Source organism: Zootoca vivipara, chromosome 13 (genome assembly GCF_965207765.1).
Source record: "Zootoca vivipara chromosome 13, rZooViv2.hap1.1, whole genome shotgun sequence".
Lineage (NCBI taxonomy): Eukaryota > Metazoa > Chordata > Lepidosauria > Squamata > Lacertidae > Zootoca > Zootoca vivipara.
The window spans coordinates 51,773,512-51,798,937 of NC_142596.1; the positions used below are offsets into that span (position 1 = coordinate 51,773,512).

Sequence of the window (25,426 nt, forward strand, 5' to 3'; positions counted from 1 at the left end):
CTAGGTTTATGGGCACGCCAGTCCCCCAACCACTTAAGCAGGAGTTTGTGGGGTTAATCTGATTTAATTGTGCTCAACGGTCACCGTATTTACTCAGGCATACATTCCATAGATTTCAGTGAGATGTGCAGTAACCATATGGCCACTTTGCCACGAGCCAAACTCCACATTCTTAATACGTCTAATTTAAAAAACAAAACAAAAAAACAAATTATGAGCTGATCTTTAGTGTTCAGTCACGTCACATGCTTCAGGGAGGTAAGGGCCCATAATCCTACCACCCCCACCCCCATTTTGGATTCTGGGGGATTGCAAAGACAATCAAAGCCATCAACACAAAACTGTTCTCGCAGCACCCAGTTGGCCAGGTGGAACTGGAGCAGCCCATGATTTTTTATGCATATTTGCCAGTCTAAGCAGTAAGAGGCACTGTTGTTTAGTCGTTTAGTCGTGTCCGACTCTTCGTGACCCCATGGACCATAGCACGCCAGGCACTCCTGTCTTGCACTGCCTCCCGCAGTTTGGTCAAACTCATGTTCGTAGCTTCGAGAACACTGTCCAACCATCTTGTCCTCTGTCGTCCCCTTCTCCTAGTGCCCTCAATCTTTCCCAACATCAGGGTCTTTTCCAAGGATTCTTCTCTTCTCATGAGGTGGCCAAAGTATTGGAGCCTCAGCTTCACGATCTGTCCTTCCAGGGAGCACTCAGGGCTGATTTCCTTAAGAATGGATAAGTTTGATCTTCTAGCAGTCCATGGGACTCTCAAGAGTCTCCTCCAGCACCATAATTCAAAAGCATCAATTCTTCGACGATCAGCCTTCTTTATGGTCCAGCTCTCACTTCCATACATCACTACTGGGAAAACCATAGCTTTAACTATACGGACCTTTGTCGGCAAAGTGATGTCTCTGCTTTTTAAGATGCTGTCTAGGTTTGTCATTGCTTTTCTCCCAAGAAGCAGGCGTCTTTTAATTTCGTGAGTGCTGTCACCATCTGCAGTGATCAAGGAGCCCAAGAAAGTAAAATCTCTCACTGCCTCCATTTCTTCCCCTTCTATTTGCCAGGAGGTGATGGGACCAGTGGCCATGATCTTGGTTTTTTTGATGTTGAGCTTCAGACCATATTTTGCGCTCTCCTCTTTCACCCTCATTAAAAGGTTCTTTAATTCCTCCTCGCTTTCTGCCATCAAGGTTGTGTCATCTGCATATCTGAGGTTGTTGATATTTCTTCCGGCAATCTTAATTCCGGCTTGGGATTCATCTAGTCCAGCCTTTCGCATGATGAATTCTGCATATAAGTTAAATAAGCAGGGAGACAATATACAACCTTGTCGTACTCCTTTCCCAATTTTGAACCAATCAGTTGTTCCATATCCAGTTCTAACTGTAGCTTCTTGTCCCACATAGAGATTTCTCAGGAGACAGATGAGGTGATCAGGCACTCCCATTTCTTTAAGAACTTGCCATAGTTTGCTGTGGTCGACACAGTCAAAGGCTTTTGCATAGTCAATGAAGCAGAAGTAGACGTTTTTCTGGAACTCTCTAGCTTTCTCCATAATCCAGCGCATGTTTGCTATTTGGTCTCTGGTTCCTCTGCCCTTTCGAAATCCAGCTTGCACTTCTGGGAGTTCTCGGTCCACATACTGCCTAAGCCTGCCTTGTAGAATTTTAAGCATAACCTTGCTAGCGTGTGAAATGAGCGCAATTGTACGGTAGTTGGAGCATTCTTTGGCACTGCCCTTCTTTGGAATTGGGATGTAGACTGATCTTTTCCAATCCTCTGGCCATTGCTGAGTTTTCCAAACTTGCTGGCATATTGGGTGTAGCACCTTAACAGCATCATCTTTTAAAATTTTAAATAGTTCAGCTGGAATGTCATCACTTCCACTGGCCTTGTTATTAGCAATGCTTTCTAAGGCCCATTTGACTTCACTCTCCAAGATGTCTGGCTCAAGGTCAGCAACCACACTACCTGGGGTGTATGAGACCTCCATATCTTTCTGGTATAATTCCTCTGTGTATTCTTGCCACCTCTTCTTGATGTCTTCTGCTTCTGTTAGGTCCTTACCACTTTTGTCCTTGATTATGGTAATCTTTGTACGAAATGTTCCTTTCATATCTCCAATTTTCTTGAACAGATCTCTGGTTTTCCCCATTCTATTGTTTTCCTCTATTTCTTTGCATTGCTCATTTAAGAAGACCCTCTTGTCTCTCCTTGCTGTTTTTTGGAAATCTGCATTCAGTTTCCTGTATCTTTCCCTATCTCCCTTGCATTTTGCTTGCCTCCTCTCCTCCGCTATTTGTAAGGCCTCGTTGGATAGCCATTTTGCTTTCTTGCATTTCCTTTTCCTTGGGATGGTTTTCGTTGCTGCCTCCTGTATAATGTTACGAGCCTCCATCCATAGTTCTTCAGGCACTCTGTCCACCAAATCTAAATCCTTAAACCTGTTCCTCACTTCCACTGTGTATTCATAAGGGATTTGATTCAGATTGTATCTTACTGGCCCAGTGGTTTTTCCTACTTTCTTCAGTTTAAGCTGGAATTTTGCTATAAGAAGCTGATGATCTGAGTTACAGTCAGCTCCAGGTCTTGTTTCTGCTGACTGTATAGAGCTTCTCCATCTTTGGCTGCAGAGAATATAATCAATCTGATTTCGATGCTGCCCATTTGGTGATATCCATGTGTAGAGTCGTCTCTTGTGTTGTTGGAAGAGAGTGTTGGAAGAGAGTGTAAGAGGCACTAGCTGGTCTTAGAAAGGAGGAGGGTCTTTCTAGATCTGCATCTTCTTCAAAGGAAAGTAGTCCTCTTCATTTAAGAGTGTGTGCCTTACATACATGAAGCCCCAGCTTTGATCCCTTCTTCAGTTGAAATAAAATCTGACTTTTGAAGGGTTGGAAGAATCTCCTTTCCAAAACCCTTAATAACTGCAGTTTGAGGCTTGTCGTTAGTCTTAGGAAAGCTAGATAGGGATATTGCTGCTGGGTTTTTTTTACCAGTAAAAGGAAGGTTCTCATTTGAGGGGCGGCAGGAGAAGTGGCAGAAAGAAGATGAGCAATTTAGTCACCCAACCCATTCAGGACAGGACTAGGGATTACAGGGAGCTGGATATTTATGTATTATTTTTTTTATCAGTTTATATCCTGCCCTTTGTACATAGACCTCAGGGTGAGTTACAACAGAAAAAAGTAATTTTGCAGGTGCAATCCGGGTAAATATATGGGGTTCCTGCCTTAGGAAAATCAATAATTCCTTTATTCAAAAGGAAAATGTCCTTGCAGGCACCTTGGTTGGTGGTAGCTGAGCTTCAAATATGGCATCTTTGGCAATTACTTGTAGCTGAGTAAGATTGTCTTTCATGAACACAGTCTTAACAGTGAGTCCACTCACTGTGGACGTCCTTCCACAGTGGGGAACATAGGTTTCTGGGCAGGAGTTGATCATGTGAGGGTTTGCCAAGCATGCCTTCCTCTTAACGCGTTTCTCCCTTTCGTCCTGAGTATGAGCGTCTTCAAAGTCCACGACACCTTTGGTAAAGGCTGTTCTCCAATTGGAGCGCTCACAGGCCAGTGATTCCCAATTGCCAATGTTTATACTACTTTTTTTTTTTTTAGATTTTCCTTGGGAGAGTTTTTAAACCTCTTCTTTTGTTGACCACCAGCATTACGATTTCCATTTTTAAGTTGAGAATAGAGTAGTTGCTTATCCACTGGTATTAACCTAATTGCCTCTTGCAGTTTATATATGCTACTCTCATTCCACAGCTTGGGTTTGGGCAAAAGCACACACCTTTGCAACACACTTGAAAGATTGGTGGAACTGCTAAACACACGGCCATACTTTGATTGGCAGCCTTCAAAGCCCTGGTGCCACTCCACTTTGAATCAGAAGCTACAGCTTAGCAGGTTACTAGAAATGGGCAGTTCAGAATATATTGCTGGGGCAAGCAGGGGCAAGGGCACCTGGAAACTGGGAGGAAGTGGTCAAGGAGCAGAGGATAAACACATTTGACAGGGAAGATGGTAGAGATCATTCAAGTGGGATTTTGAACGGGAAAAAAGAGCAAGCCTCTCTGACTGTGGATTGCCCCCATGCTGCTCACAACAATCCTTAGAGATGTGGCAATGAGAGAAGTCTGTCTTTCCCCCTAGCGAGGCCAAGAGACAAAAATAATATGTGTGGGACTTCCTGAACAACTGTGGGATCCTGCGCATTATCTCCTAGCCCACATGCCACAGGAAAGCAATACTACAGTGCACAAACTGAGCTGCATCCTGAATATCAGTCTACGAAGCTCTGAACAGTTTGACCCTCACCTCTGAATGTGGCCATAATCTAATAGCTGACTTTATCAACTATGTAGCTGTGGATATGCGCTATCTGGGGGCCAGTACATATAAGGGAAGCAGGAACACCATGCGTCAGAAATGAATTATGGTGTGAAATAGAGGAGTTATTTTAAAAAAGAATAAAGAAGTATCCATGAAAAGATTCTGTTCATACAGTGGTGTTCCTGTTAACTCTGACTTGAACTATGCCATATTCTAGGACTCCTTCCACTGGAAGAGCAATAGAAGGAGTTAAGAACCAAAGAACTTAAATAGAGCCTGCTGGATTAGGTCCATCTAGTCCAGCATCCTGTTCTCACAATGGCTAACCAGATGCCTGCAACAGAACCTGAATGCAGCAGTTCTCTCCCAGATCCCTGTAGATCCCAGAAGCTGGTATTCAGAGGCATACAGCCTGCGATAGCGAAGGTAGAAAATAACCACTGTATCCTGCAGCCATTGAAGATCTGCAAAGAAGCCAGAAAACCGCAATTTGTGGAGGGTGCTTGGAATTCTCTATTAGTGTTCATTTGCCTCGCCACCTGCTCAGCAGATCACAGTTCTAAGGAGGCAGGGATTGACTAAACTGTTAAATCAGTTTAGGCTTTTCACCTTGTGCTGAAACACATTTTTGCAAAGGGTTACCTCCTTCTTCTTTGAAAACACACACACACACACACACACACACACACACACACACACACACACACTGTGATAGTAACCCAGTTAACTTCAAGAGAGCTCATTTGCGAAAACAAAGTACCCACCTTGTGCTTCGTCTTTCAAAATAACTACATGATAAAGAAGAGCAAATGGCATTGCATTCATCCTCCCACTGATGAATGGTAAAATTGGCCTGGAAGGAACATGGAAATTTGTTTGGGTCGTGGGGATCAGGACAGGGATGTCTGTTTTGTGTCAATGAAGCAATCTACAAATAAACCACAGGCAACGTTGGCATGATAAAAATGCTGGAAACCCCATGAAGATGTCCTTGCCGTGGAGGGAGGGGACAGTTGGTATCAGTCGCTTTCCCCCCTATTCAATTTATGCAGTTATAATTAACTACTGAATTGACTAAAGCTCATCTGATTAATCAACTAAGGTTTCTTAAGTTGGAAGATAGATTAGGTAGAGAGAGACAGAGAGACCTTGTGGTTTCTGTGGATTTGTTTACAAACCCAAAAGGACCCAATGTCAGATCTTATCTGCTCATACTAGGACCTCCACACAATCGCCACCTTTTTGATCATTTAAACGCATGCCTTAAGTGGCCTTAGCTTGGAAGAAAAACCACATTCTCTGCATCGTTGGGGCTTAGACTCCCCCTAGCAGTGATCCTTCATTATACACATCTTTTAAAAAAGAAGAAGATGTGAAGGCCGCCTCAGCCTCTTGTGAACCATCTAGAGTATTGGTGTTGGGGGATGGAGTGAAAGAGATGCTTTGGTTTCTGAACCAGAGAAGAAAGCTATTCATCAAAATAAAGAAATCATTCCCTCCTTGCATGGCAAAATCAAACAAGTGAATATCTGAGGAAGAGCGGCTTGGAAAACGGCTGGTTTTCTTTACACCGAAATCTGGCACACCTCTTTCTCGTGCCCTATGAAGTGATTCATGTGGGAGTAGAGCTTTGTGAAGATCTACGGATAAGGCTGTGGCAGCCATCCAAAGACATTTGTGGCTCCCGGCAATCTATATTCCTTTAACATAATTATATCCTTGTGGAGGATAAATCTAGGAGAAGATGGGGGGGGGGAATCCAGCATTGGGAGAAGCAGGGGGAGCAGAGAAGACAAAACTATATTGCCAGCAAAAGCAGAGACGCTCCATTTCTCATGCCCCAGCTAATTGCTAACAGAGAAACTGCTGTAGTTATAACCTGGAGCCTGCAGAAGTACAGGGTGGAGCTTCCTTCTCCTTCCTTCAGAGGAACATGAAAATAGTAGCTATAGACTCAATGCTGGATGAAAAGAAATGGGGACTGAGGCTTGCCTGCTCAGGAGCATCTGAGACTCTGAGATTTCAGGGCCCAAACCTGAGACATAGGGGCACCTTTCTGGTGATGCCACAGGCTCCCTTCCCATCAATGAGCCCTGGAGAAGGAAGTTAAGTGGAGAGGGTAGGAGGGAGCAGAAGAGGACAGAACCACCCCCAGGAACCTATGCATTAATTTGGTGCTGGGTTCATTCATAAATCTATGGATCCCCACAATTGCTTCCGGAACGGCACTAGTGTAGCTTCAGCACTGAGAATAAAGCCTATTTCTCTCTCCTCCATCACCTCAAAAGGCCTTTAGAAGTTCCCTCCCTCCCTCCAATGGTCTCTGAAGCTTGGCAGCTGCATTGTGCTCTTTGAGAAACTCTGCCCTATAGACATTAGTGTGTGCATGTGGAGTAGGGGGTGAGGCATAAGAAGCTAAATAAAATTTAAAAATCTCCGTCAAGACCTTTAAAGCAGCCTCCAAATCTAATCGTGTTAACTGAATGGTGTTAACTTTGCCTAAAGGAGCTTGGGCTGGGGGGGCGGGGTGGGGAGGAAGTAATGCAGGGAAAATACATCGGGTTTATCCCTGTCTGGTGAAAGTTAGTGACAGTAATTCTGTTGTGACCTTTAAATTGCCAACTTGGCTTTAAAGTGGGGGTGTATTTGTTTTGTTCTCTCTCTCTCTCTCTCTCTCTCTTACAAAATAAAAAAGCCACATACTTACTTAGGCCATGTCACATACCAAGCACTGAGGTCTGTTAGGAACCCCAAAAGCTTAGGTAGCTTTTTAAAAGGGTCAGGCAAGAAGCTTGCCTGGCTGAGAACGAAATCATAGAATTGTAGAATCATTGAATTGCAGAGTTGGAAGGTATGCAAATGGTCATCTAGTCCAACACAAAATGCACAATAAAAACAAGAACAAGAAAAAGCACAAATAACCCCTCACCCCAAACACATTTTATAAGCCATAGAATGTTAATCTGCTGAACACCTGGCAGAGAAATATTTCTGCCTAGTGCCTAAAGACAGGTAATGAAGGTGCCAGGCGAGCCCCTCTGGGGAGAGCATTCCACAAGCGGAGAACCACCCATTCTTGCTTTGCCACCTTCCTGACCTTGTGTGGAGGAGGCACACTAAGATGGGCCTGAAATGATGATAGCAGGGGCCGCGTCGGTTCATATGGGAATGTGTGATGGTGAAGGTGATATGCCGGATGCTAGAAACCCAGGGAGTTTCTGGGAAGAACTTTTGAGTGTCTGAGAGGCTATGGGGGAGAACTACTTCCAGAAAGTGCATGATGAAGAATTGGAGACACTTCCTTGCGGTGGCTTACTGAAATGGTCCAGGAGAGGGTCCTTGGCTCTGGATCCAGACTATGGATCCTGAGGTTGCTGGTTTACTTTATTGAAGAAACACATTCTTTTTCTTCATGCTATCCCTATTGGCATCTTGGACAATTATGAGCAGGGAAATCCACATTATCTACAAAATAGTGTAGATTATGTATGCCTGGCAGTTGGTATTAATTAACAATGGTCTGCACAAGGTAGACAGAAACTGTTCAAGTAAAGAGGAAGAAGCATTTTGATTCAGGATACTGGATTGATTTTTGTTGTTGTTCATTCATTTAAAATATTTTTAATCCAACCCTTTGACCAAAGATTGATCTCCAAGGTGGTTGACAATACTATTGAAAACAATATAAAACAACATGATAGGCCAAATAAATTACAGCAGACAAACTTTATTCAGGTGACATGGAAAGACTAAGTAGTAGCTCTGTCCTTGCTACCCTCAGGTGGTGAGGGCATCCCCAACAGATTCTAGGTGCAGTTCAGCATTCAAAACTCCCATTGTTCTAGGCGCGGTTTGCACCAAGGAATATCATTAGCACAAGCAGTTTCTCAGCTCTCCACAGTCCTGCACCTAACATTTCTGGTTAAAACTGCGCAGTTGAGGGAAAGGAGGACCTTTTTCTGCCTCCCCACTTCCAGCCACTCTCTGAAAACTGGAGAAGAGATCCTCTTAAGAATATTAGGGGGGTGGGCAGAGGAAGCACAGCTTTGTTTTTTGCAGTCTTCAGATGAGGACTAGACCATGTGAAAAATGAACATCAGATTTTAGTTGCAGTTCATTCATTTTCAGCTTTGTATTCTTGTTATAAAAAGCATGCCTAGACATTCAGTTGTGGCGCCCACAACCTAGGTTTAAGGTGCCATTTAGCTCCTAGCTTTCAAATCTCATTTTCTAGCACTGGTGCAGTTCAATGTGCTCTGTGCCCATCGGAGATGACTGGGCAAATCCTAGATGATGAGCGAATGGATTTTGTCAGCTTCTAACGTCTGTTAAATCTGGACATTTGCAGTTCCTTCGGCTCCCCCAGAGAATGTGTCTGCTGAAGCTGTGAGTTCCACTCAGATCCTCTTGACCTGGGCGGCTGTCCCTGAACCAGAACAGAACGGGCTCATCCTTGGATACAAGGTAGATCTTCCCAAGCGCTACTGAGTCTTTTGTGCCTTTGGAGAAGCAACATGTTGTTTTTACTTGATTTTGTTGTTATCTATGTACTAGTAAATATTGAGGTATTAAAGTCCCGGCAGCTGAACTAAGTGCTGTAAGGTGTATCCCAGAGTTACAATCCTTTGCAGATCTTCTGTATTTTAGCTGAAAGGTTCCCTTCTAAGGAATTTAGGGATTGCTACTGATGTCAGACTGAAACACAACGAGCTGAAGAGAATCCTGTCGCGCAGCATATTCTGTGCTACATCAGTTAAGCTATCAGTAGTGAGATCTCCGTACAGATACAAATGAGCAGACTGAAAAGGTTCACTTCGCAGGACAGGTTATCAGTTCGAGTTACTCAGAAGACTGCAGTTTGAACATTCAGTGTTCGGCGTACAATACAGCATACATGCGAGTTATTAAAGACTTTACCTTGTCTCTCGTTAAAGACTTTACCTTGTCTCTCGTGTACTGTCTAGCTAATACCTTTGACGTCTTGCTAACATGCACCAGTGACTAGGAGATGCTAAGTTGGTTGCTTGTTTATGGATGGCAACTACCATCTACCTGACAAGACTAACCCATTGCTGCATGTTTGTTGGGGCTCCCAGGGCAGGTGTGTTTGTGTGTGAGAGGGAGATACCAGTGTTCTTTCTGTGTCTGCCTGGCTACAGAGGAGCACTGCAGATTTGGGGTTGTAGTCAGCAGAGGAATTTAACCCAGCAGAGAAGTCTTGATGGGGACTCGAAGGACGTGTTGTTTGCTTTTGGGGGAGCTGCTGCTGCTGCTGAACAGCCTATCATAGTCTGACCCAATGCAAACATGCTTCTGACTTTGCAACTAGGAAGTGGGGCCCACAACAAACATTGCTGAGTGGTGTGTTCTTGTTCAGCCAGCCATGCTCTCCTCATTTCTCCACTCCCCGTCTCTGGTTTTCCCTTCAACAGACACTCAGCATGGCATTACCACTCAGCATACCTCATAGACCTGTTGTTGTTGTTGTTGTTTAGTCGTTTAGTCGTGTCCGACTCTTCGTGACCCCACGGACCATAGCACGCCAGGACCTTTGTCGGCAAGGTGATGTCTCTGCTTTTTAAGATGCTGTCTAGGTTTGTCATTGCTTTTCTCCCAAGAAGCAGGAGTCTTTTAATTTTGTGACTGCTGTCACCATCTGCAGTGATCAAGGAGCCCAAGAAAGTAAAATCTCTCACTGCCTCCATTTCTTCCCCTTCTATTTGCCAGGAGGTGATGGGACCAGTGGCCATGATCTTGGTTTTTTTGATGTTGAGCTTCAGAACATATTTTGCGCTCTCCTCTTTCACCCTCATTAAAAGGTTCTTTAATTCCTCTTCGCTTTCTGCCATCAAGGTTGTGTCATCTGCATATCTGAGGTTGTTGATATTTCTTCCGGCAATCTTAATTCCGGCTTGGGATTCATCTAGTCCAGCCTTTCGCATGATGAATTCTGCATATAAGTTAAATAAGCAGGGAGACAATATACAACCTTGTTGTACTCCTTTCCCAATTTTGAACCAATCACTTGTTCCATATCCAGTTCTAACTATAGCTTCTTGTCCCACATAGAGATTTCTCAGGAGACAGATGAGGTGATCAGGCACTCCCATTTCTTTAAGAACTTGCCATAGTTTGCTGTGGTCGACACAGTCAAAGGCTTTTGCATAGTCAATGAAGCAGAAGTAGACGTTTTTCTGGAACTCTCTAGCTTTCTCCATAATCCAGCACATGTTTGCTATTTGGTCTCTGGTTCCTCTGCCCTTTCGAAATCCAGCTTGCACTTCTGGAAGTTCTCGGTCCACATACTGCCTAAGCCTGCCTTGTAGAATTTTAAGCATAACCTTGCTAGCGTGTGAAATGAGCGCAATTGTGCGGTAGTTGCAGCATTCTTTGGCACTGCCCTTCTTTGGAATTGGGATGTAGACTGATCTTCTCCAATCCTCTGGCCATTGCTGAGTTTTCCAAACTTGCTGGCATATTGGGTGTAGCACCTTGACAGCATCATCTTTTAAAATTTTAAATAGTTCAGCTGGAATATCATCACTTCCACTGGCCTTGTTATTAGCAGTGCTTTCTAAGGCCCATTTGACTTCACTCTCCAAGATGTCTGGCTCAAGGTCAGCAACCACACTACCTGGGGTGTACGAGACCTCCATATCTTTCTGGTATAATTCCTCTGTGTATTCTTGCCACCTCTTCTTGATGTCTTCTGCTTCTGTTAGGTCCTTACCACTTTTGTCCTTGATTATGGTAATCTTTGTACGAAATGTTCCTTTCATATCTCCAATTTTCTTGAACAGATCTCTGGTTTTCCCCATTCTATTGTTTTCCTCTATTTCTTTGCATTGCTCATTTAAGAAGACCCTCTTGTCTCTCCTTGCTGTTTTTTGGAAATCTGCATTCAGTTTCCTGTATCTTTCCCTATCTCCCTTGCATTTTGCTTGCCTCCTCTCCTCCGCTATTTGTAAGGCCTCGTTGGATAGCCATTTTGCTTTCTTGCATTTCCTTTTCCTTGGGATGGTTTTCGTTGCTGCCTCCTGTATAATGTTACGAGCCTCCATCCATAGTTCTTCAGGCACTCTGTCCACCAAATCTAAATCCTTAAACCTGTTCCTCATTTCCACTGTGTATTCATAAGGGATTTGATTCAGATTGTATCTTACTGGCCCAGTGGTTTTTCCTACTTTCTTCAGTTTAAGCTGGAATTTTGCTATAAGAATCTGATGATCTGAGTTACAGTCAGCTCCAGGTCTTGTTTTTGCTGACTGTATAGAGCTTCTCCATCTTTGGCTGCAGAGAATATAATCAATCTGATTTCGATGCTGCCCATTTGGTGATATCCATGTGTAGAGTCGTCTCTTGTGTTGTTGGAAGAGAGTTTTTGTGATGACCAGCTTGTTCTCTTGACAGCACTCTATTAGCCTTTGCCCTGCTTCATTTTGAACTCCAAGGCCAAACTTGCCAGTTGTTCCTTCTTTGGTGTCATTTCTAGAAGGTGTTGTAGGTCTTCATAGAATTGGTCAATTTCACTTTCTTCGGCACCGGTAGTTGGTGCATAAACTTGGATTACTGTGATGTTAAAAGGTCTGCCTTGGATTCGTATCGAGATCATTCTGTCATTTTTGAGATTGCATCCCGTTACAGCTTTTGCCACTCTTTTGTTGACTATGAGGGCCACTCCATTTCTTCTACAGGATTCTTGCCCACAGTAGTAGATATGATAGTCACCCGAACTGAATTCGCCCATTCCCTTCCATTTTAGTTCACTGATGCCCAGGATGTCGATATTTATTCTTGTCATCTCATTTTTGACCACATCCAGCTTACCTCCACTCATGGTTCTTACATTCCAGGTTCCTATGCAATATTTTTCTTTACAGCATCGGACTTTCCTTTCGCTTCCAGGCATATCCGCAACTGAGCGTCCTTTCGGCTTTGGCCCAGCCACTTCATCAGCTCTGAATCTACTTGTACTTGTCCTCCGCTCTTCCTCAGTAGCATGTTGGACGCCTTCCGACCTGAGGGGCTCATCTTCCAGCGTCATAACTTTTATATGCCTGTTGTCTTTGTCCATGGAGTTTTCTTGGCAGGGATACTGGAGTGGCTTGCCAGTTCCTTCTCCAGGTGGATCACGTTTAGTCAAAACTCTCCACTAGGACCTGTCCATCTTGGGTGGCCCTGCATGGCATAGCTCATAGCTTCTCTGAGTTATTCAAGCCCCTTCGCCACGACAAGGCATTGATCCATGAAGACCTCATAGACCTATTTTTGGTTTTTCCTCCTTCCAAGGTTTTTTTGTAATGCTCTTTGATACTTCTGCAAATCTTGGCGTTCTCCCAAGCCTGCTGATACCCCCCTGATTTGACTACATAGGAATTGGCAAGAGGTTAGCCATTAGTACATAGGGTTGCAAACATATGTCCCCAGTTCTCTCTTCTGACAAATAGCGAAGTTACCGGAAACCAGGCAGAGGACCTTCTCGGTAGTTGTACCTACCCTATAGAATGCCTTCCCATCGGATGCCAAAGAGATGCACAATTATATGACTTTCCATAGACATTTGCCTGTGGTAGGAAGCTTTTAATGTTTGGTGTTTTGTTCTGTGTTTTTCTATTCTGTTGGAAGCCAGCCAGCGTAGCTGGGGCAACCAAGTCAGATGAGTAGGGTACAATAACATTGTTGTTGCTGTCCCTGACAGTAAGAGCTGTTCGGCAGTGGAATTTGCTACCAAGGAGTGTGGTGGAGTCTCCTTCTTTGGAGGTCTTTAAGCAGAGGCTTGACAGGCATATGTCAGGAATGCTTTGATGGTGTTTCCTGCTCGGCAGGGGGTTGGACTGGATGGCCCTTGTGGTCTCTTCCAACTCTATGATTCTATTGTTCCTGGAATGCCTTGCTGCTTGTGGGGAGCAGCTCCCTATCCTTTTCATATCATTCTATATGTATTTATCATGCTCTTCTCCCCCCCCCCACTTCAGATTTTGTTCAAGCCCAAAGATGTGGAAAGCAAATTAAGCAGCCAAGTAGTGAGAGGGAACCACACCCTTTCCATCCTTCTAGCTGGTCTGCGGAAATATGTGCTTTATGAGATTCAGGTGCTGGCATTCACACGCATTGGAGACGGGATCCCCAGCTCCCCTCCGGTCATCGAGCGAACTAAGGACGATGGTAAGTGTATGTGGATTGATAGAACCTTCTAGCTTTTTGGGGGGGGTGCATATCAGCAGCTAATCAGGTGGGTTCCATTTTTAATCTCAAAGAACCGGATCCTCCCCTAATGTAAAGAGGCACAGTCCTATTAGTTTCTAGCTGAGAACCTGCTCCCAAAAATTGCAGTCTATTTCCCCCCCTCCTCCCAGTAATTGACAAAAAGATTGTTTCACTCTAAAACCTGATATTTTATAGCCAGTTCCAGCCTGAAGCAAATTTTTACAGCCCAATTATGAACTCCTACAGAAATCCAATCATAGTAATAAAAAAAAAGCTGTGGGATAATGGGACGTGATAAACAAACCTTGCTGTGATTGAATGTGAGCACGATGTGGTGTTTCCTGTCCCAAGAGTGTGCCTAGACCAACCTTGAACAAAAGAATAATAAAATGACCTTTTGTGAAATTAGTGCATGAACATTGTATTGTTCTACTCGCCAACACTATCTGTAAGCCTGAGAATTCCCATTTAGGGTTTGACATATTGAAAGGACGAGAGGCTTTCTGGGGTCTGATGGAAGGAATGTGTACAGTATTCATTAGCCACATGGATGTTCAGGGGGTGGATGGCTTTAGGGCTCACCTTCAGAGCTTCTGGAGACCAGTTGCCCACTTCTGCTAAGCCTGGATGCTGGGGGGGGGAGCAGGGGTTGGCTAAACGGAGCAGGGGGGGGGGAGAATTCAGGCTGGCAGAGGGGAAGCCCCAAGCATTTTTCTGTCAGCTCTTATTGAATGTTTCTCCCCCTAAAATTCTGACAATATTCCTCTTTTTATCATTATCTATTGGCTGGCTTGCTATCCCATGAGCTTAGAGCAGCTTTCTAGCAGCATTTCCCCTAAGTTTTAATAATTCTGTCCCTAAGGAACCCACAATCTGAGAAAAATCAAATGGTTTGAGGAGAAAAGAGGTCAAATAAAAGAAAAATAACATTGTTTTTAAAGGCAGCCAGCAACTCAATGCCTGCTTGTTGTATGGTTGGGCCCAGGCTATCCAAAATATCGTTTCCCACTCTATGAACCTGCATGGCTGCCAAGATCCTTGGGTGAGCACTTTCTCTCAGTCCCAGCTGGTGGTGACATGAGGGAAATAGCCTTTTCTGCCCCCGTATTGTGGGATTCCCTCCCAGTTATCCTTCTGCCAGCAGGCTAAGACCTGTTCACAGAGGCCTTTGGAAACTAAGCAGGAGATGATGCTGTTCACAGGGCTGATGTCAGAACAGATTGTTTCAAGGCTGGTTCTAAATTATGTTTTAATGTATTTTGACCATTGTCCCCACCCCCGCCTCCGGCTTATTTTTATTACTTTGTATTTTATTATTTTGTTCTTAAATGTTGGAAGCTGCCTAGCTTGGAAGAAGAGCAACATAAAGAGGATGATGATAATAATAAAAGAGGTGCTGCAGAGAATAGTCTGGGCTGGCTAGAGAGCATAGTTAGGAGCAGTGCTTTTTTCTTAAAAAATTGTTTAGGGGTACTCTCATTTTCCTACTCATATTGAAAGGCGGCCAAACTTAGATTCACAAAATGTTCAGGGGTATGCATACCCCTGTGTAGCCCCCCCCCCCAGAAAAGGCACTGGTTGTGAGCATTAAACATGCGCTATACAGTATTCCACCAGATTTCAGAAGTGGCTTTTTACGTCACATGAAAGCTCAGGTGTAATGTGGAAATCAACAGTTAGGGAAGCATTAGGGAAATGGAATGAAGCGCTGTGTGAACACAGCCCATGTTGGGGCAGGCTGCTCTTTACAGAAGTTAATACCTCTCAGAGTTATGGGCTGGCAGGGGGAGGGGAATAAAGCAGGATAATGTCATATATACCATTCACTGGCTACAAATCCATTGGATAAACAAATAACTAACTGTCATGTAACAAGCATCTTGTCCTCTTCCTTCCTGCATTACCTGTTGTCCAATGCTGCTATTTGTTCTTCCAGCCCCGCACTCCTGACATAAGCCTGCTTGATTCCTTCCTGATCAATTTAATTAAAAGCATCATAGGGGAGAGCAGAGGTGGGATTTCAGCTTAAGGGGGTGAACATCAGTACCTCTGGATTTGCAAATTATCATTAGCTCCCCCCGGTGACCTTGATAGAGGTAATTCAGCTGCCTGCCTGCTGTCTGTGGCAATGCACAACCTCTCCTCCTCTGATGCTTATGGCCAAACAGAGGTTCCCAGATGCCTATGTGAAATTGGAAGGCAAATGGGGAGTTAGCTACATGGTTGGAGAATATGACTCAGCTTCGGCAACTGTGTAACGACGTAAGAAACCTGCTTAACCTCTCAAGGAAAAATTCAGCATATGAAGCGATATGTTATAACCAGAGTTATGAAATCCTTTTCAGAATCTGATTGGCATACAGATGTCCCATTATATAGGCTCCAGCCTGATTGTCCCCTCTGAGGTCAACCCTAGTTTATCAAAACATCATCATAAATATATTTACTAATGCAATAAAACATATGAAGTCAGTAGCTGCAATATAACAAGATTTTTTTTTAAATCCTTCCAGTAGCACCTTAGAGACCAACTAAGTTTGTCATTGGTATGAGCTTTCGTGTGCATGCACACTTCTTCAGATCCACTGAATTTTTAATTTTTAATTTTGTAAGTCTCTTCCGGTCTAAGACCAGTTTTGCACAAGTCCAAAGCTTTCTCACTTGCCTTAGTTTATCAAGACCCTTGATCCAAAGGCACCAGTTTAGATCCTTTCTCCCTGAGATTCCATACCACGTCATACAAAGGCCAGTAGAGAGACCCATCCTTGGTAGAGCTTTTTCCTATGAAATCCTGCAGTGTTAGTAACCTCTTGCAGTCAAAACCATGTTTAAGCTATTTGTTAAGTCAAAGGTAGATTAGGCAGGTAATATCCCTTTTTGAACAGGATGCGCAGCTAAGAATTGCACCTAGGACCTCTTGCCCACAAAAGAAATTGAGATAAGTTCATACCTGCCAAGCCCTATCTAATGGCCGTTCTCTTGGTCTTTTTAGCCCCAGGCTCTCCAGTGCGGATGGTGTTCCCCGAGGTGAAGCTGACCTCTGTCCGGATTGTGTGGCAGCCCCCTGAAGAACCTAATGGGATTATTCTGGGTAAGCAAAAGCAACAGCTGTGTCAAGGGGTGGGACTGAAAGAGGCAGCCATAGAAGTAGCCTGTCAGCGCATGTTTTTGAATCGCTTGAAGGTGTGCATATATACCAGGAATTATGGAAGCCTGGAAAATGCAGCCGTTCCTGTGGACCCCCCTCCTGTGGCCTACTCTGCCTTCAACCCATCAAACTAGCTTGGTGTGAATTCTGAGGGTTTGGATGCACTTGTTCTAAAGCCAGGCCAGGGGTCTTAATTCTGTAACTAGGGGCAGAAAGCAAGAGATAGCACAGTGAGGAACTCATAGATGGCATGCATGCTACTGTCCGAGATTTGCAAGTGCCCCTTACCCTCTGGAACCAGCATGCCAAGCAGGCCATACTCTGCACCCACAGTGGGGCAGAGAGCTTATCAGGCATGTTCTGCTCAGAGTGTGGACTCTGGGATGCCTTCACGAAATCTTGTGGGTACTCAGATGTTTAGATCTCACGAGAGCATCCCAGAGCCCACATGCTGAGTGGGACTTGCCCAGTAAGCAAGGCAGAGAGCTTCAAAGTTCTTTCTGCACTGGGAGAGCCAGTGTGGTGTAGTGGTTAAGAGCGGTAGACTCGTAATCTAGGGAACCGGGTTCGTGTCTCTGCTCCTCCACATGCAGCTGCTGGGTGACCTTGGGCTAGTCACACTTCTTTGAAGTCTCTCAGCCCCACTCACCTCACAGGGTGGCTGTTGTGGGGGAGGGGGGGGAAGGAGAATGTTAGCCGCTTTGAGACTCCTTTGGGTAGTGATAAAGCGGGATATCAAATCCAAACTCTTCTTCTTCTTCTCCATCTTGCGTTCATTTAATTGGTTCAATTTCAACCAGCTGGCTTTCAGCGGTGCAAGTTTGAAATCACACAAGTTAATTGCACACAAGATACAATCGTGCTGCATTGCCAGTTTTCATGCTGTGAATTTTCTTCTGCCTCTCACAGAGCTCTGTGTGGGAGTGGGGCTCTTCTCAGTTCCCTTCTCAGCATTCCTCCACCACCCCAAATACCTCTGGAATGATGCTGGGTGTAGGGCACAAATCTTCTGCTCTTGCTATAGGCAGTAGAAAGACTACATTTTGAGGATAAAATCGCACATCTCCACGTTGAGTCAAATGCTACTGCTGTTACGGAGCCAGATGAGGTGTCTGACACAGCAACTTGCCTGATTTTGTGGGATGTCTGTATGTTGATGAGATCTTCCTTGACTCCTAGCCATCACGACTAATTCTAGTAGCCAAGGGAGGTGGGGTGGCCAGGTGAGTCTGTGATGTGGTGAATGTATCTTTACATGGTGGTGGGAGAACCTGGCACTTTGAAGGGAGTCAGTAGTGCAACCAATTTTAAAGAAGCCACCCCAATCTGGACCCTGAAGTCCTTGTCAACTAGTACCCGGTCACAAATACTCCCTTCAAGGGAAGGGAAGTGCTTGAGAGTGTGGTAGCAGTCCAGTTGCAAGCGCTTTTTGGAGGAAACTGATTATCTGTTTCAGTCTGGGTTCAGGCCTGATTTTGGGACAGAATCAGCCCTGCTTGCCCTGATGTGACTTTGTTGGTCTTGCTTGATCTTGGTTGGCCACTACAGTAATTTCCTTGCTGGAAATGTGCATTGTTTTGCCCCCACTCTCTTGGAAGCTTCTCGCACCGGCTTTAAAAGGTTGCTGAAATTTCTACTTTAGTATCTTGTGGTTCACCCCTGATACATATTGCACACAATTAACCAATGGACAACATTTGAAAAATGAAAGCTTAAGTCTTTCTGATTAATGTTAAGTCAATAATGCTAGGTACCTCCAAGCAATGCAATTATTTTGCTGTTTGTTTGCTTGTTTGCTTGCTTGCCTGTTTAGCAATGCCTGATAAGAGCTGTCTGAGTTCCTCCCTGGGAAATCTAGCAAACCTGTTTGTTGTTTGGCATTTTTTGGTTGCCCCATAGTGACATATGATAAGGCAATTGCACTTGTCTGACTTTGCCACCTAAGGCTGCCCCCTTAAATAGTGAGCTACTTTATGCTTTGTGTCAAATAAAATCGGGAACCACTCATTACGGGCAACAATGTTTCCTCATATGGTGTGCCGCAGCCCCAAATCCTCCGCTGATTATAACAAGGCCCACAGTTGGAAGCATCGTTAGATATGATCTGAAAACAGCTCTTTTAGAAACTTTTGCAAAGAAAAAGGAAGGAAGGAAGGAAGGAAGGAAGGAAGGAAGGAAGGAAGGAAGGAAGGATCCATCCATCCATCCATCCATCCATCCATCCATCCATTTCAGTCTTCTACCATCACAGGCTATTGGGTACTCCTGACATTCAAGTTGCTTATTTTATTTTCAAGGGACCTCTGTGCCTTGTGTGCTTATTACCGAATTAAGCCCAGGTACTGAGACACAGGTTTCGTGTATAAGGGGAAATTCCACCTACTGAAACTATTTGTTCAGAAAACAACTAATAAATACTTGCCTTTTGTTCTCTGTCCCTGTTGCACTGCTGAGCAGCTCTGGGTGGGGTTTGTGAGGTTCTGATGCATTGAGATCTTGAGCTATTCTCAAAGCGTGAAATGCTTCACTGGTGAGAAGGAATTCTTAGTTAAGTGTGAAACTCAAAAATCCACAGCTTCACTCTCAGGCCAATGATGAAAGAAAAACAAGCTTGCCCATGGGGTTTCAATGTGAAGGCCAAGGGCAGGTAGCCAGCTCCCCTGTTTCTCCGAAAATAAGACGTAGTCATAAAATAAGCCGTAGCAGGATTTTTAAGCATTCAAGGAATATAAGCCATACCCCAAAAATAAGACATAGTGATAGGCGCAGCAGCAATGCTGGCCACAGCAGCAGGAGGAGGAAAAAAATAAGACATCCCCTGAAAATAAGCCATAGTGTGTGTTTTTTTAAAGGAAAAATAAATATAAGACGGTGTCTTGTTTTTGGAGAAACACGGTTGGTGCCCTCCAGGTTTTGTTAGACTCCCAACTCCCATCAACCCCATCCAGCATGGCCAATTGTCACAGGGGATTGTGGGAGTTGTAGCCCTCCACATCTTGAGGGCACCACATTGGTTACCCTTGGCGTATGAAACATTGTTGTTCATTGGGGCAACTTCTGTGGTTCTTCAAATAGGGACATCAAACGGAAAGATTGTTCACTGTATTTATTTGTTGGCATTGCGGAATCCAACATGACTATGTTAAAAGAGCCATGGTGGTTCAAGGTCAATAAAACAGAAGGGTAAAATGTGCCTTTGCTTGCCATATCTGGACACTCTGGTGCCCCCCTACTAGTACCTTAATGTTGCTTTCACATGAAGAAATATAAGGTGTGTGAAGATTTTCTCCATCATGTTCCTTTAGTGTTTCCTTTAATGTAGACACAGCAGTGGGGTATGGCCTCTCCCCAGCCTAACAGTTTAATGGGGGTACATATTGCCCCCTCCCCAGACACCAGGTTGATCACTAGATGAGTCAGGAAGGAAGGATCACCCCCTCCAGCTCAGCTGTTCTGTATGGAAGAGCTGAGAGAAGACTCTGTGCCTCTGAAAGCTTAAGCAGGCCTATTTAAGATGCTCTTGCCTCCAAAAATAACTTTTAATTCCATCTGTTTGCATTGGTCTTGCTGCTGTCATCTTGTAGCCCTGTGAGGATACAAAGGGCTTGGCAATGAATGTTTTTTAATAACTTAGACCAAAACATAACTCAGCATTTTAGAGATCAGCAGTATGAAAAACCAGGAGGCTCCTAGAGAGAAAAGTTTAAATATTTCACAGTGCCTTTTGGTGAACTCCAACTCTTATTTCTGAGACTGTGACAGAGGTGCCGTGTTCCTTGTATTTTTGATGGAGACCTCTTTTGGAACCTCTCCCTCTCCCCTCTTTAGGCATAGCATCACCTTGCTACCTCTGGAAATACAGATGTACCGTATTTCAAAATGTCAGCTGCAGAACTGGATGCAGTCCAAGTTAGAAAATGGGTGTTTTGATCTCATGCTGCATTCATGCCCACCTCCAGCCTTTAACATGCTAAATGTTAAAAATCCACACTGGAGCAACTTCAACCTTTCAGTATTATGCAGGGTGTTTCCCCCTTCTCTCCTCGAGTACTGCAACAAATTAATAAATGACTGCATTTTCAGGTATGCACTGCAGCTTCTAGAGGATGCCGGTGCTGGTTCTGAAGGGCTTTGTATGGTGATGATGAGCATAAAGGCGGCATTAGTATTCCGAGTGCGAAGCCACACTCCTGCCTGTTTGCTTTGGGGAAAAGAAGCAGGTGCCTTGGAGTGACCTAACATTTAACAGATTCTTTCAACTGTTGCCTTTTATTTGGCTCAGAAAGCTCCAGCATGCCAAAGTCACTTGCTTTGTCCAACAGTCATTTGAAGACCACCTTTGGCACACTTTGTAAAATTCAGATTTTAAAGAAGGACTCTCAGTAACCTGAAAGAGGCAAGTGTCAGGTTTATATGGGAAGTCACACCCAAACAAGAGTGCCAGGTGTCTGTGTAACATGTAATAAATTTGCAGGTGTGTGTACAACATGCAATAAATTTGCAGGTGTTTGTACAACATGTAATAAATTTGCAGAGCGTGCAATCATAAAATGTGGCAAGCAGAGCTGAGTTATTTTTTAAAAAAAACACACAAAGCCAACCTACTTTCAGTTTTGGCTGCAGTTCATGTGCATTTACCTGGGAGTAAGTACCACTGTATGTGATGGGATGTTCTTCTCGATAGGATTTTCTTTGCTAGACAAAATAATGGATGGCAGGTCTATTAGCAGCTCTTAGCTCTTCAGAGGCAGTTTTCCCTCGAGTAGCTTATGCTGGAGACAAACAAGAGGTCAGCTGGTTACCCTTGCACCTTCTGCACTTTCCAGAGGCATTGCTGGAATAAGGATGCTGGGATGTTCAGTTCCAGAGAGTGCTTCTTTGGGTCTTATTTATACTGCCATCCTTCGTAGCACAGCCTTTGGGTGTTGCTCACTATTCCTCTTGTCAACATCTTCTTGATTTGCCCTCTCATCACCCTTGATTTTATGGTGCATTATTGCACCAGCCAGTCATCCTATGTAATCTGCCAGTCAAAAATCCCTTTAAGTTTGTTTGCTAAGTGCCCCGCAGTATCTGAATGACTGTCCACTTGGGTCAATCACTGGGGAGGGAGCAGTTTTGGTGAAAGCTTTGCTCATTAAAAATATATCCAGTCTCCATTCCGTTCCAAATGCCAGTCATCTCTGCCACTGCTACTTTTCCTGCCATGAGTGAGGTTTGTTGGGGCATTGTGTGAGCAGGGAAAGATGACAATGGAGGGTGTGATGGGTGCTTGGAGTGCCTGGAAATGTTTGGCACACACTTGTTTGGATTGCTGACCTAATTCCCAATTTTGTGTGGTGGGAGAAAAACTTGTTCCAAGTCAACTTGACTTGAGTCTCTGGGGAGCTTGCCATCACTACAACCCCCCCTTTCTTCCTATATACAGGGCCGTCTTTACCTGGGGGTGCAAGGGGTGCAGGGCACCTGGGCACCAAATTCTGGGGGGGCACCAGGCACCTGTCACTGAAGCTGCCTAAGCTCTTAACTATCTACCTGTTATTAAATAATAAATACTTTTGACCAAGCTAGAAAAACAAAATACTTATATACCTAGGTATTACCAAAATGTGTATACCTACTGTTTCACTAAAGGACTTTCGACTTTGTGCGCTCATTTACCAAAGACCTGCCGCACCAGCAGCAGCGCTTGTCATTCACAATGGCACGTTTTAATTTCATCACTTACAGTAATGGGGCGCTGGGCAGATTTTTGCACTCTGGCAGCGCATATGCTAAAGACGGCCCTGCCTATATACATAAAAATGTAAGACTGTCGTCACACAGTCTACATGAGAGGATTTGCATAAAGGCAGGGTGAGAGGGAGAAAAAGAAAAGGCAGGTTTTTAAATGGTGGTTTTAAACAGCACCAGAAGTTTGAATAAAGAAGGGGTGGGGGGGACACAGAGGAGCTGTGAGGTGATGGGGATTCAGGTGAGATGTAAAAGGAGGGGTGAGGGTTGGCAAGGAGAGTAGGAAGTTTGGTGGGGGTAGGCAGTCTTGGCAAGCAGCAGGAGCAGGTCTGGCAGCCCCTAGTACTACATAAATGTGAAGCCTGTACTTGGAGCAGAGCATGAATTGAAAAATCAGCTCAAAACAATGGTTGTGCGAAGCAGTCTCCAGATATGGCAATAATGCAAAAGTGAGCTCATTCCATGGGAAAATTCTGCAACAAAAAAAGAAGCAAAGACTAGGGAAACTGCTTGGGTGAAATCAAATGAGAGAAATCGATAGAGGTAAATGGAAAGTGTTCAAAGAGAAATTAATGTATGCCCTGGGGCTACAGAAGCAACGTAGCAATAAATGCAGCAAGCATTTTAAAGGCCATTAAGACATGAGGAGTAGAAACTCAGTATAAAACAGAATTCAAAAGATTGCTGAACGTAGTAAAGAACATCACAATAAAAAAAAAATAGAGGAATAGACTCAGCATAGAATGGAGCCTGGATATGTTATGAGGTTGCAACAGCAATACTTTTTCAACGCATAGAAAGACTCTAATGTTTGGGGAAATAAATGATAATGATGATAAACTGCCTGGCAAGGGAAGCCCTAGAAATACCGTACTTATGCAAGAATTTAGATACTTCCAGTTCTGCTGATTCATATGGGCAACATCCAGAATTCCAGCTCACTTCTCTCCCTGCCCCAATCTCCTCCTGCTACCATATTTTCCCTTCCATGCCCTGGAGGTGAACAGGTGAAGGAAGGGGACAATGGTGGCTCTTACATTTTTACAATTTTGGGAGTGGGGAAAGAATGCATAAGAGCAAACCTGGTGAACCAGCCAAACCAATTCTTGGCTGGGCAGTTAAGTACTGCCATTTTCATGTCCAAAGAGGTTGCTCTGTTGCTATAGAGAGAAATGGGTGGGCCTTTTCCCAGCTCACCTGGCTGCATGCCATGTCATCCTAGGATGGAGAATAATAAGCCAAGGGGCACTGTGTGTGAGGGAGAATTTTGGCTGGTTCTGGTGACTGGAGAGACATGCCTGCTCATAGCTGCCAAGTTTTCCCTTTTCTCGCGAGGAAGCCTATTCAGCAGAAGGGAAAATCCCTTAAAAAAAGGGATAACTTGGCAGCTATGTGCCTGCTCTGTGCTGAACCCGAAGTGGTGACTCAGAGCATCCCTGGAAAGGCAAATATGTTTGGTTTTTAATGCTGTGAGCCCCCTCCATTCTGTGCTCAGGTTGTGTGTATGTGTAAACAAAACCATATATCCTAAAGATACCATAGCCTCCATTGTCCTTCATTTCAAGGGAAACAAACCATGAGAAAGGCCAGGCACCCCTTTTGCCACTCGGAGTTTGGAGTGGCGTGCAACAATATTGTGAGTTTGGCCCGCGGGGAGCATAGAACTTGGCCACACACTGAATCCTTTTACGTGAGATCAGGGATGTCTTCCATTGACTGGTGACAGCAGTGGGGAAGTGGATCCCAGTAGGGACCCCCCTCCCTTACACACAGAGCCTGCATGTAGTGGGCATGGATGGTGCCATTTGCTGGCTGAGAATCCAAGCAGAAGCTTATAATCAACCAGCTGAACCAGTGTTTGAATGCACTAATAGCTGAATATGCCGTTGTATCAATCCTGTACATGCTTGACTTGACATTATAGTTGAAGGGGAACAGAGCAAGAAATGAAACAGATCGAAACAGTTTGCTCTTGATAGCATGTGTACTTACTCTAATAACTTTACGGACTGGGGTTGGTTTTCTCGTAATGTTTTGTGTTTCCCCTTAAGGCTTTTGTTTTGATTCAGTGCTTACTTTAATTTCTTCTCCAACATTTGCACTCCTCGTGGCTTCCTACACATGACAGTGTCTTTCTCTCTTCCTCTCGCCCCGACCCTTGCTTCCTCCAGCCTATTTTATCCCAGCTGAATCTTGCTGTGCCTTTTCGTTTTGCTTTCTGCATGTGTACAGAAACTGGAAAAGGTCAGAGCACACCCCTTTGGCACCTCCCTCGATGTGATCTCTTTTCCAAAGCTTTAAAATAGTTAAATAAAGAGCTGTAGCATTTGTTAAATTGGGCCTAGATTTCACATTGTGCCTTGTGAGATACACATACCTGGGCAGGCTACATAACATTTGCAAAGGGTAAAACTAAATAGATTCAAAATTGAGTCTCTCTTTGTCTCTCTCTGGTTGCTATACGAGCTGAGTGTAGTTAATGATCTCTGAAGATTGACTCTTTTTAATGTGAATGCCTAACAGCACCCAGCTGGTACGATGTTCATCTAATGTTCCTGTTAACATGTTGCAGATTCCAAACAGATCAAAGAATGGGATGAATCCTTTTGCTCTTCTCTAGGTCAACTGCCAATTTCTTACATAGAATGTAGAGCCGGTATTTTTAAATACAAGTCATGTTGAAGCAAGAAAATATCCAGGTTTCAGAAGAGGTTTGGGGGATCTAAGTTACTTGTGCAATAAATGTGCATTTGTTTAAAATTGGAGCCTATCCCATTCTTATAGATTTGCAGAGAGAGAGGGGGGGGGGTCATCCCAGTTTGGTCCTGTTCTGAACATTAGTGTTTGCTTGGTCTTGGCCTAAAAGGTGGGGCAGGAATTATATAAATAAATAGCAGCAATTTAAACAAAAGCTATATATGATTATGAGTTTGGGGAAGGTCACTCTGGATGATATATTTGCATCCCTTCCAGGCCTATGATTCTGTATCCAGTAAAGCCTAGAATCTAG

The 25,426-nt window shown here is 44.2% G+C and overlaps 1 protein-coding gene across 4 annotated transcripts in view; it reads left to right on the forward strand.

The window, feature by feature from the left end:
- Nucleotides 1–25,426, forward strand: part of SDK1 (sidekick cell adhesion molecule 1) — a 574,710-nt gene that overhangs the window by 465,043 nt on the left and 84,241 nt on the right. For all 4 annotated transcript variants that reach the window (XM_035130977.3, XM_035130978.3, XM_035130979.3 and 1 more), the window contains exons 26-28: nucleotides 8,677–8,792; nucleotides 13,304–13,493; nucleotides 16,528–16,626. In XM_035130977.3, the coding sequence (XP_034986868.2) occupies nucleotides 8,677–8,792; nucleotides 13,304–13,493; nucleotides 16,528–16,626 (405 nt within the window). The remainder of the gene's footprint in view (nucleotides 1–8,676; nucleotides 8,793–13,303; nucleotides 13,494–16,527; nucleotides 16,627–25,426) is intronic.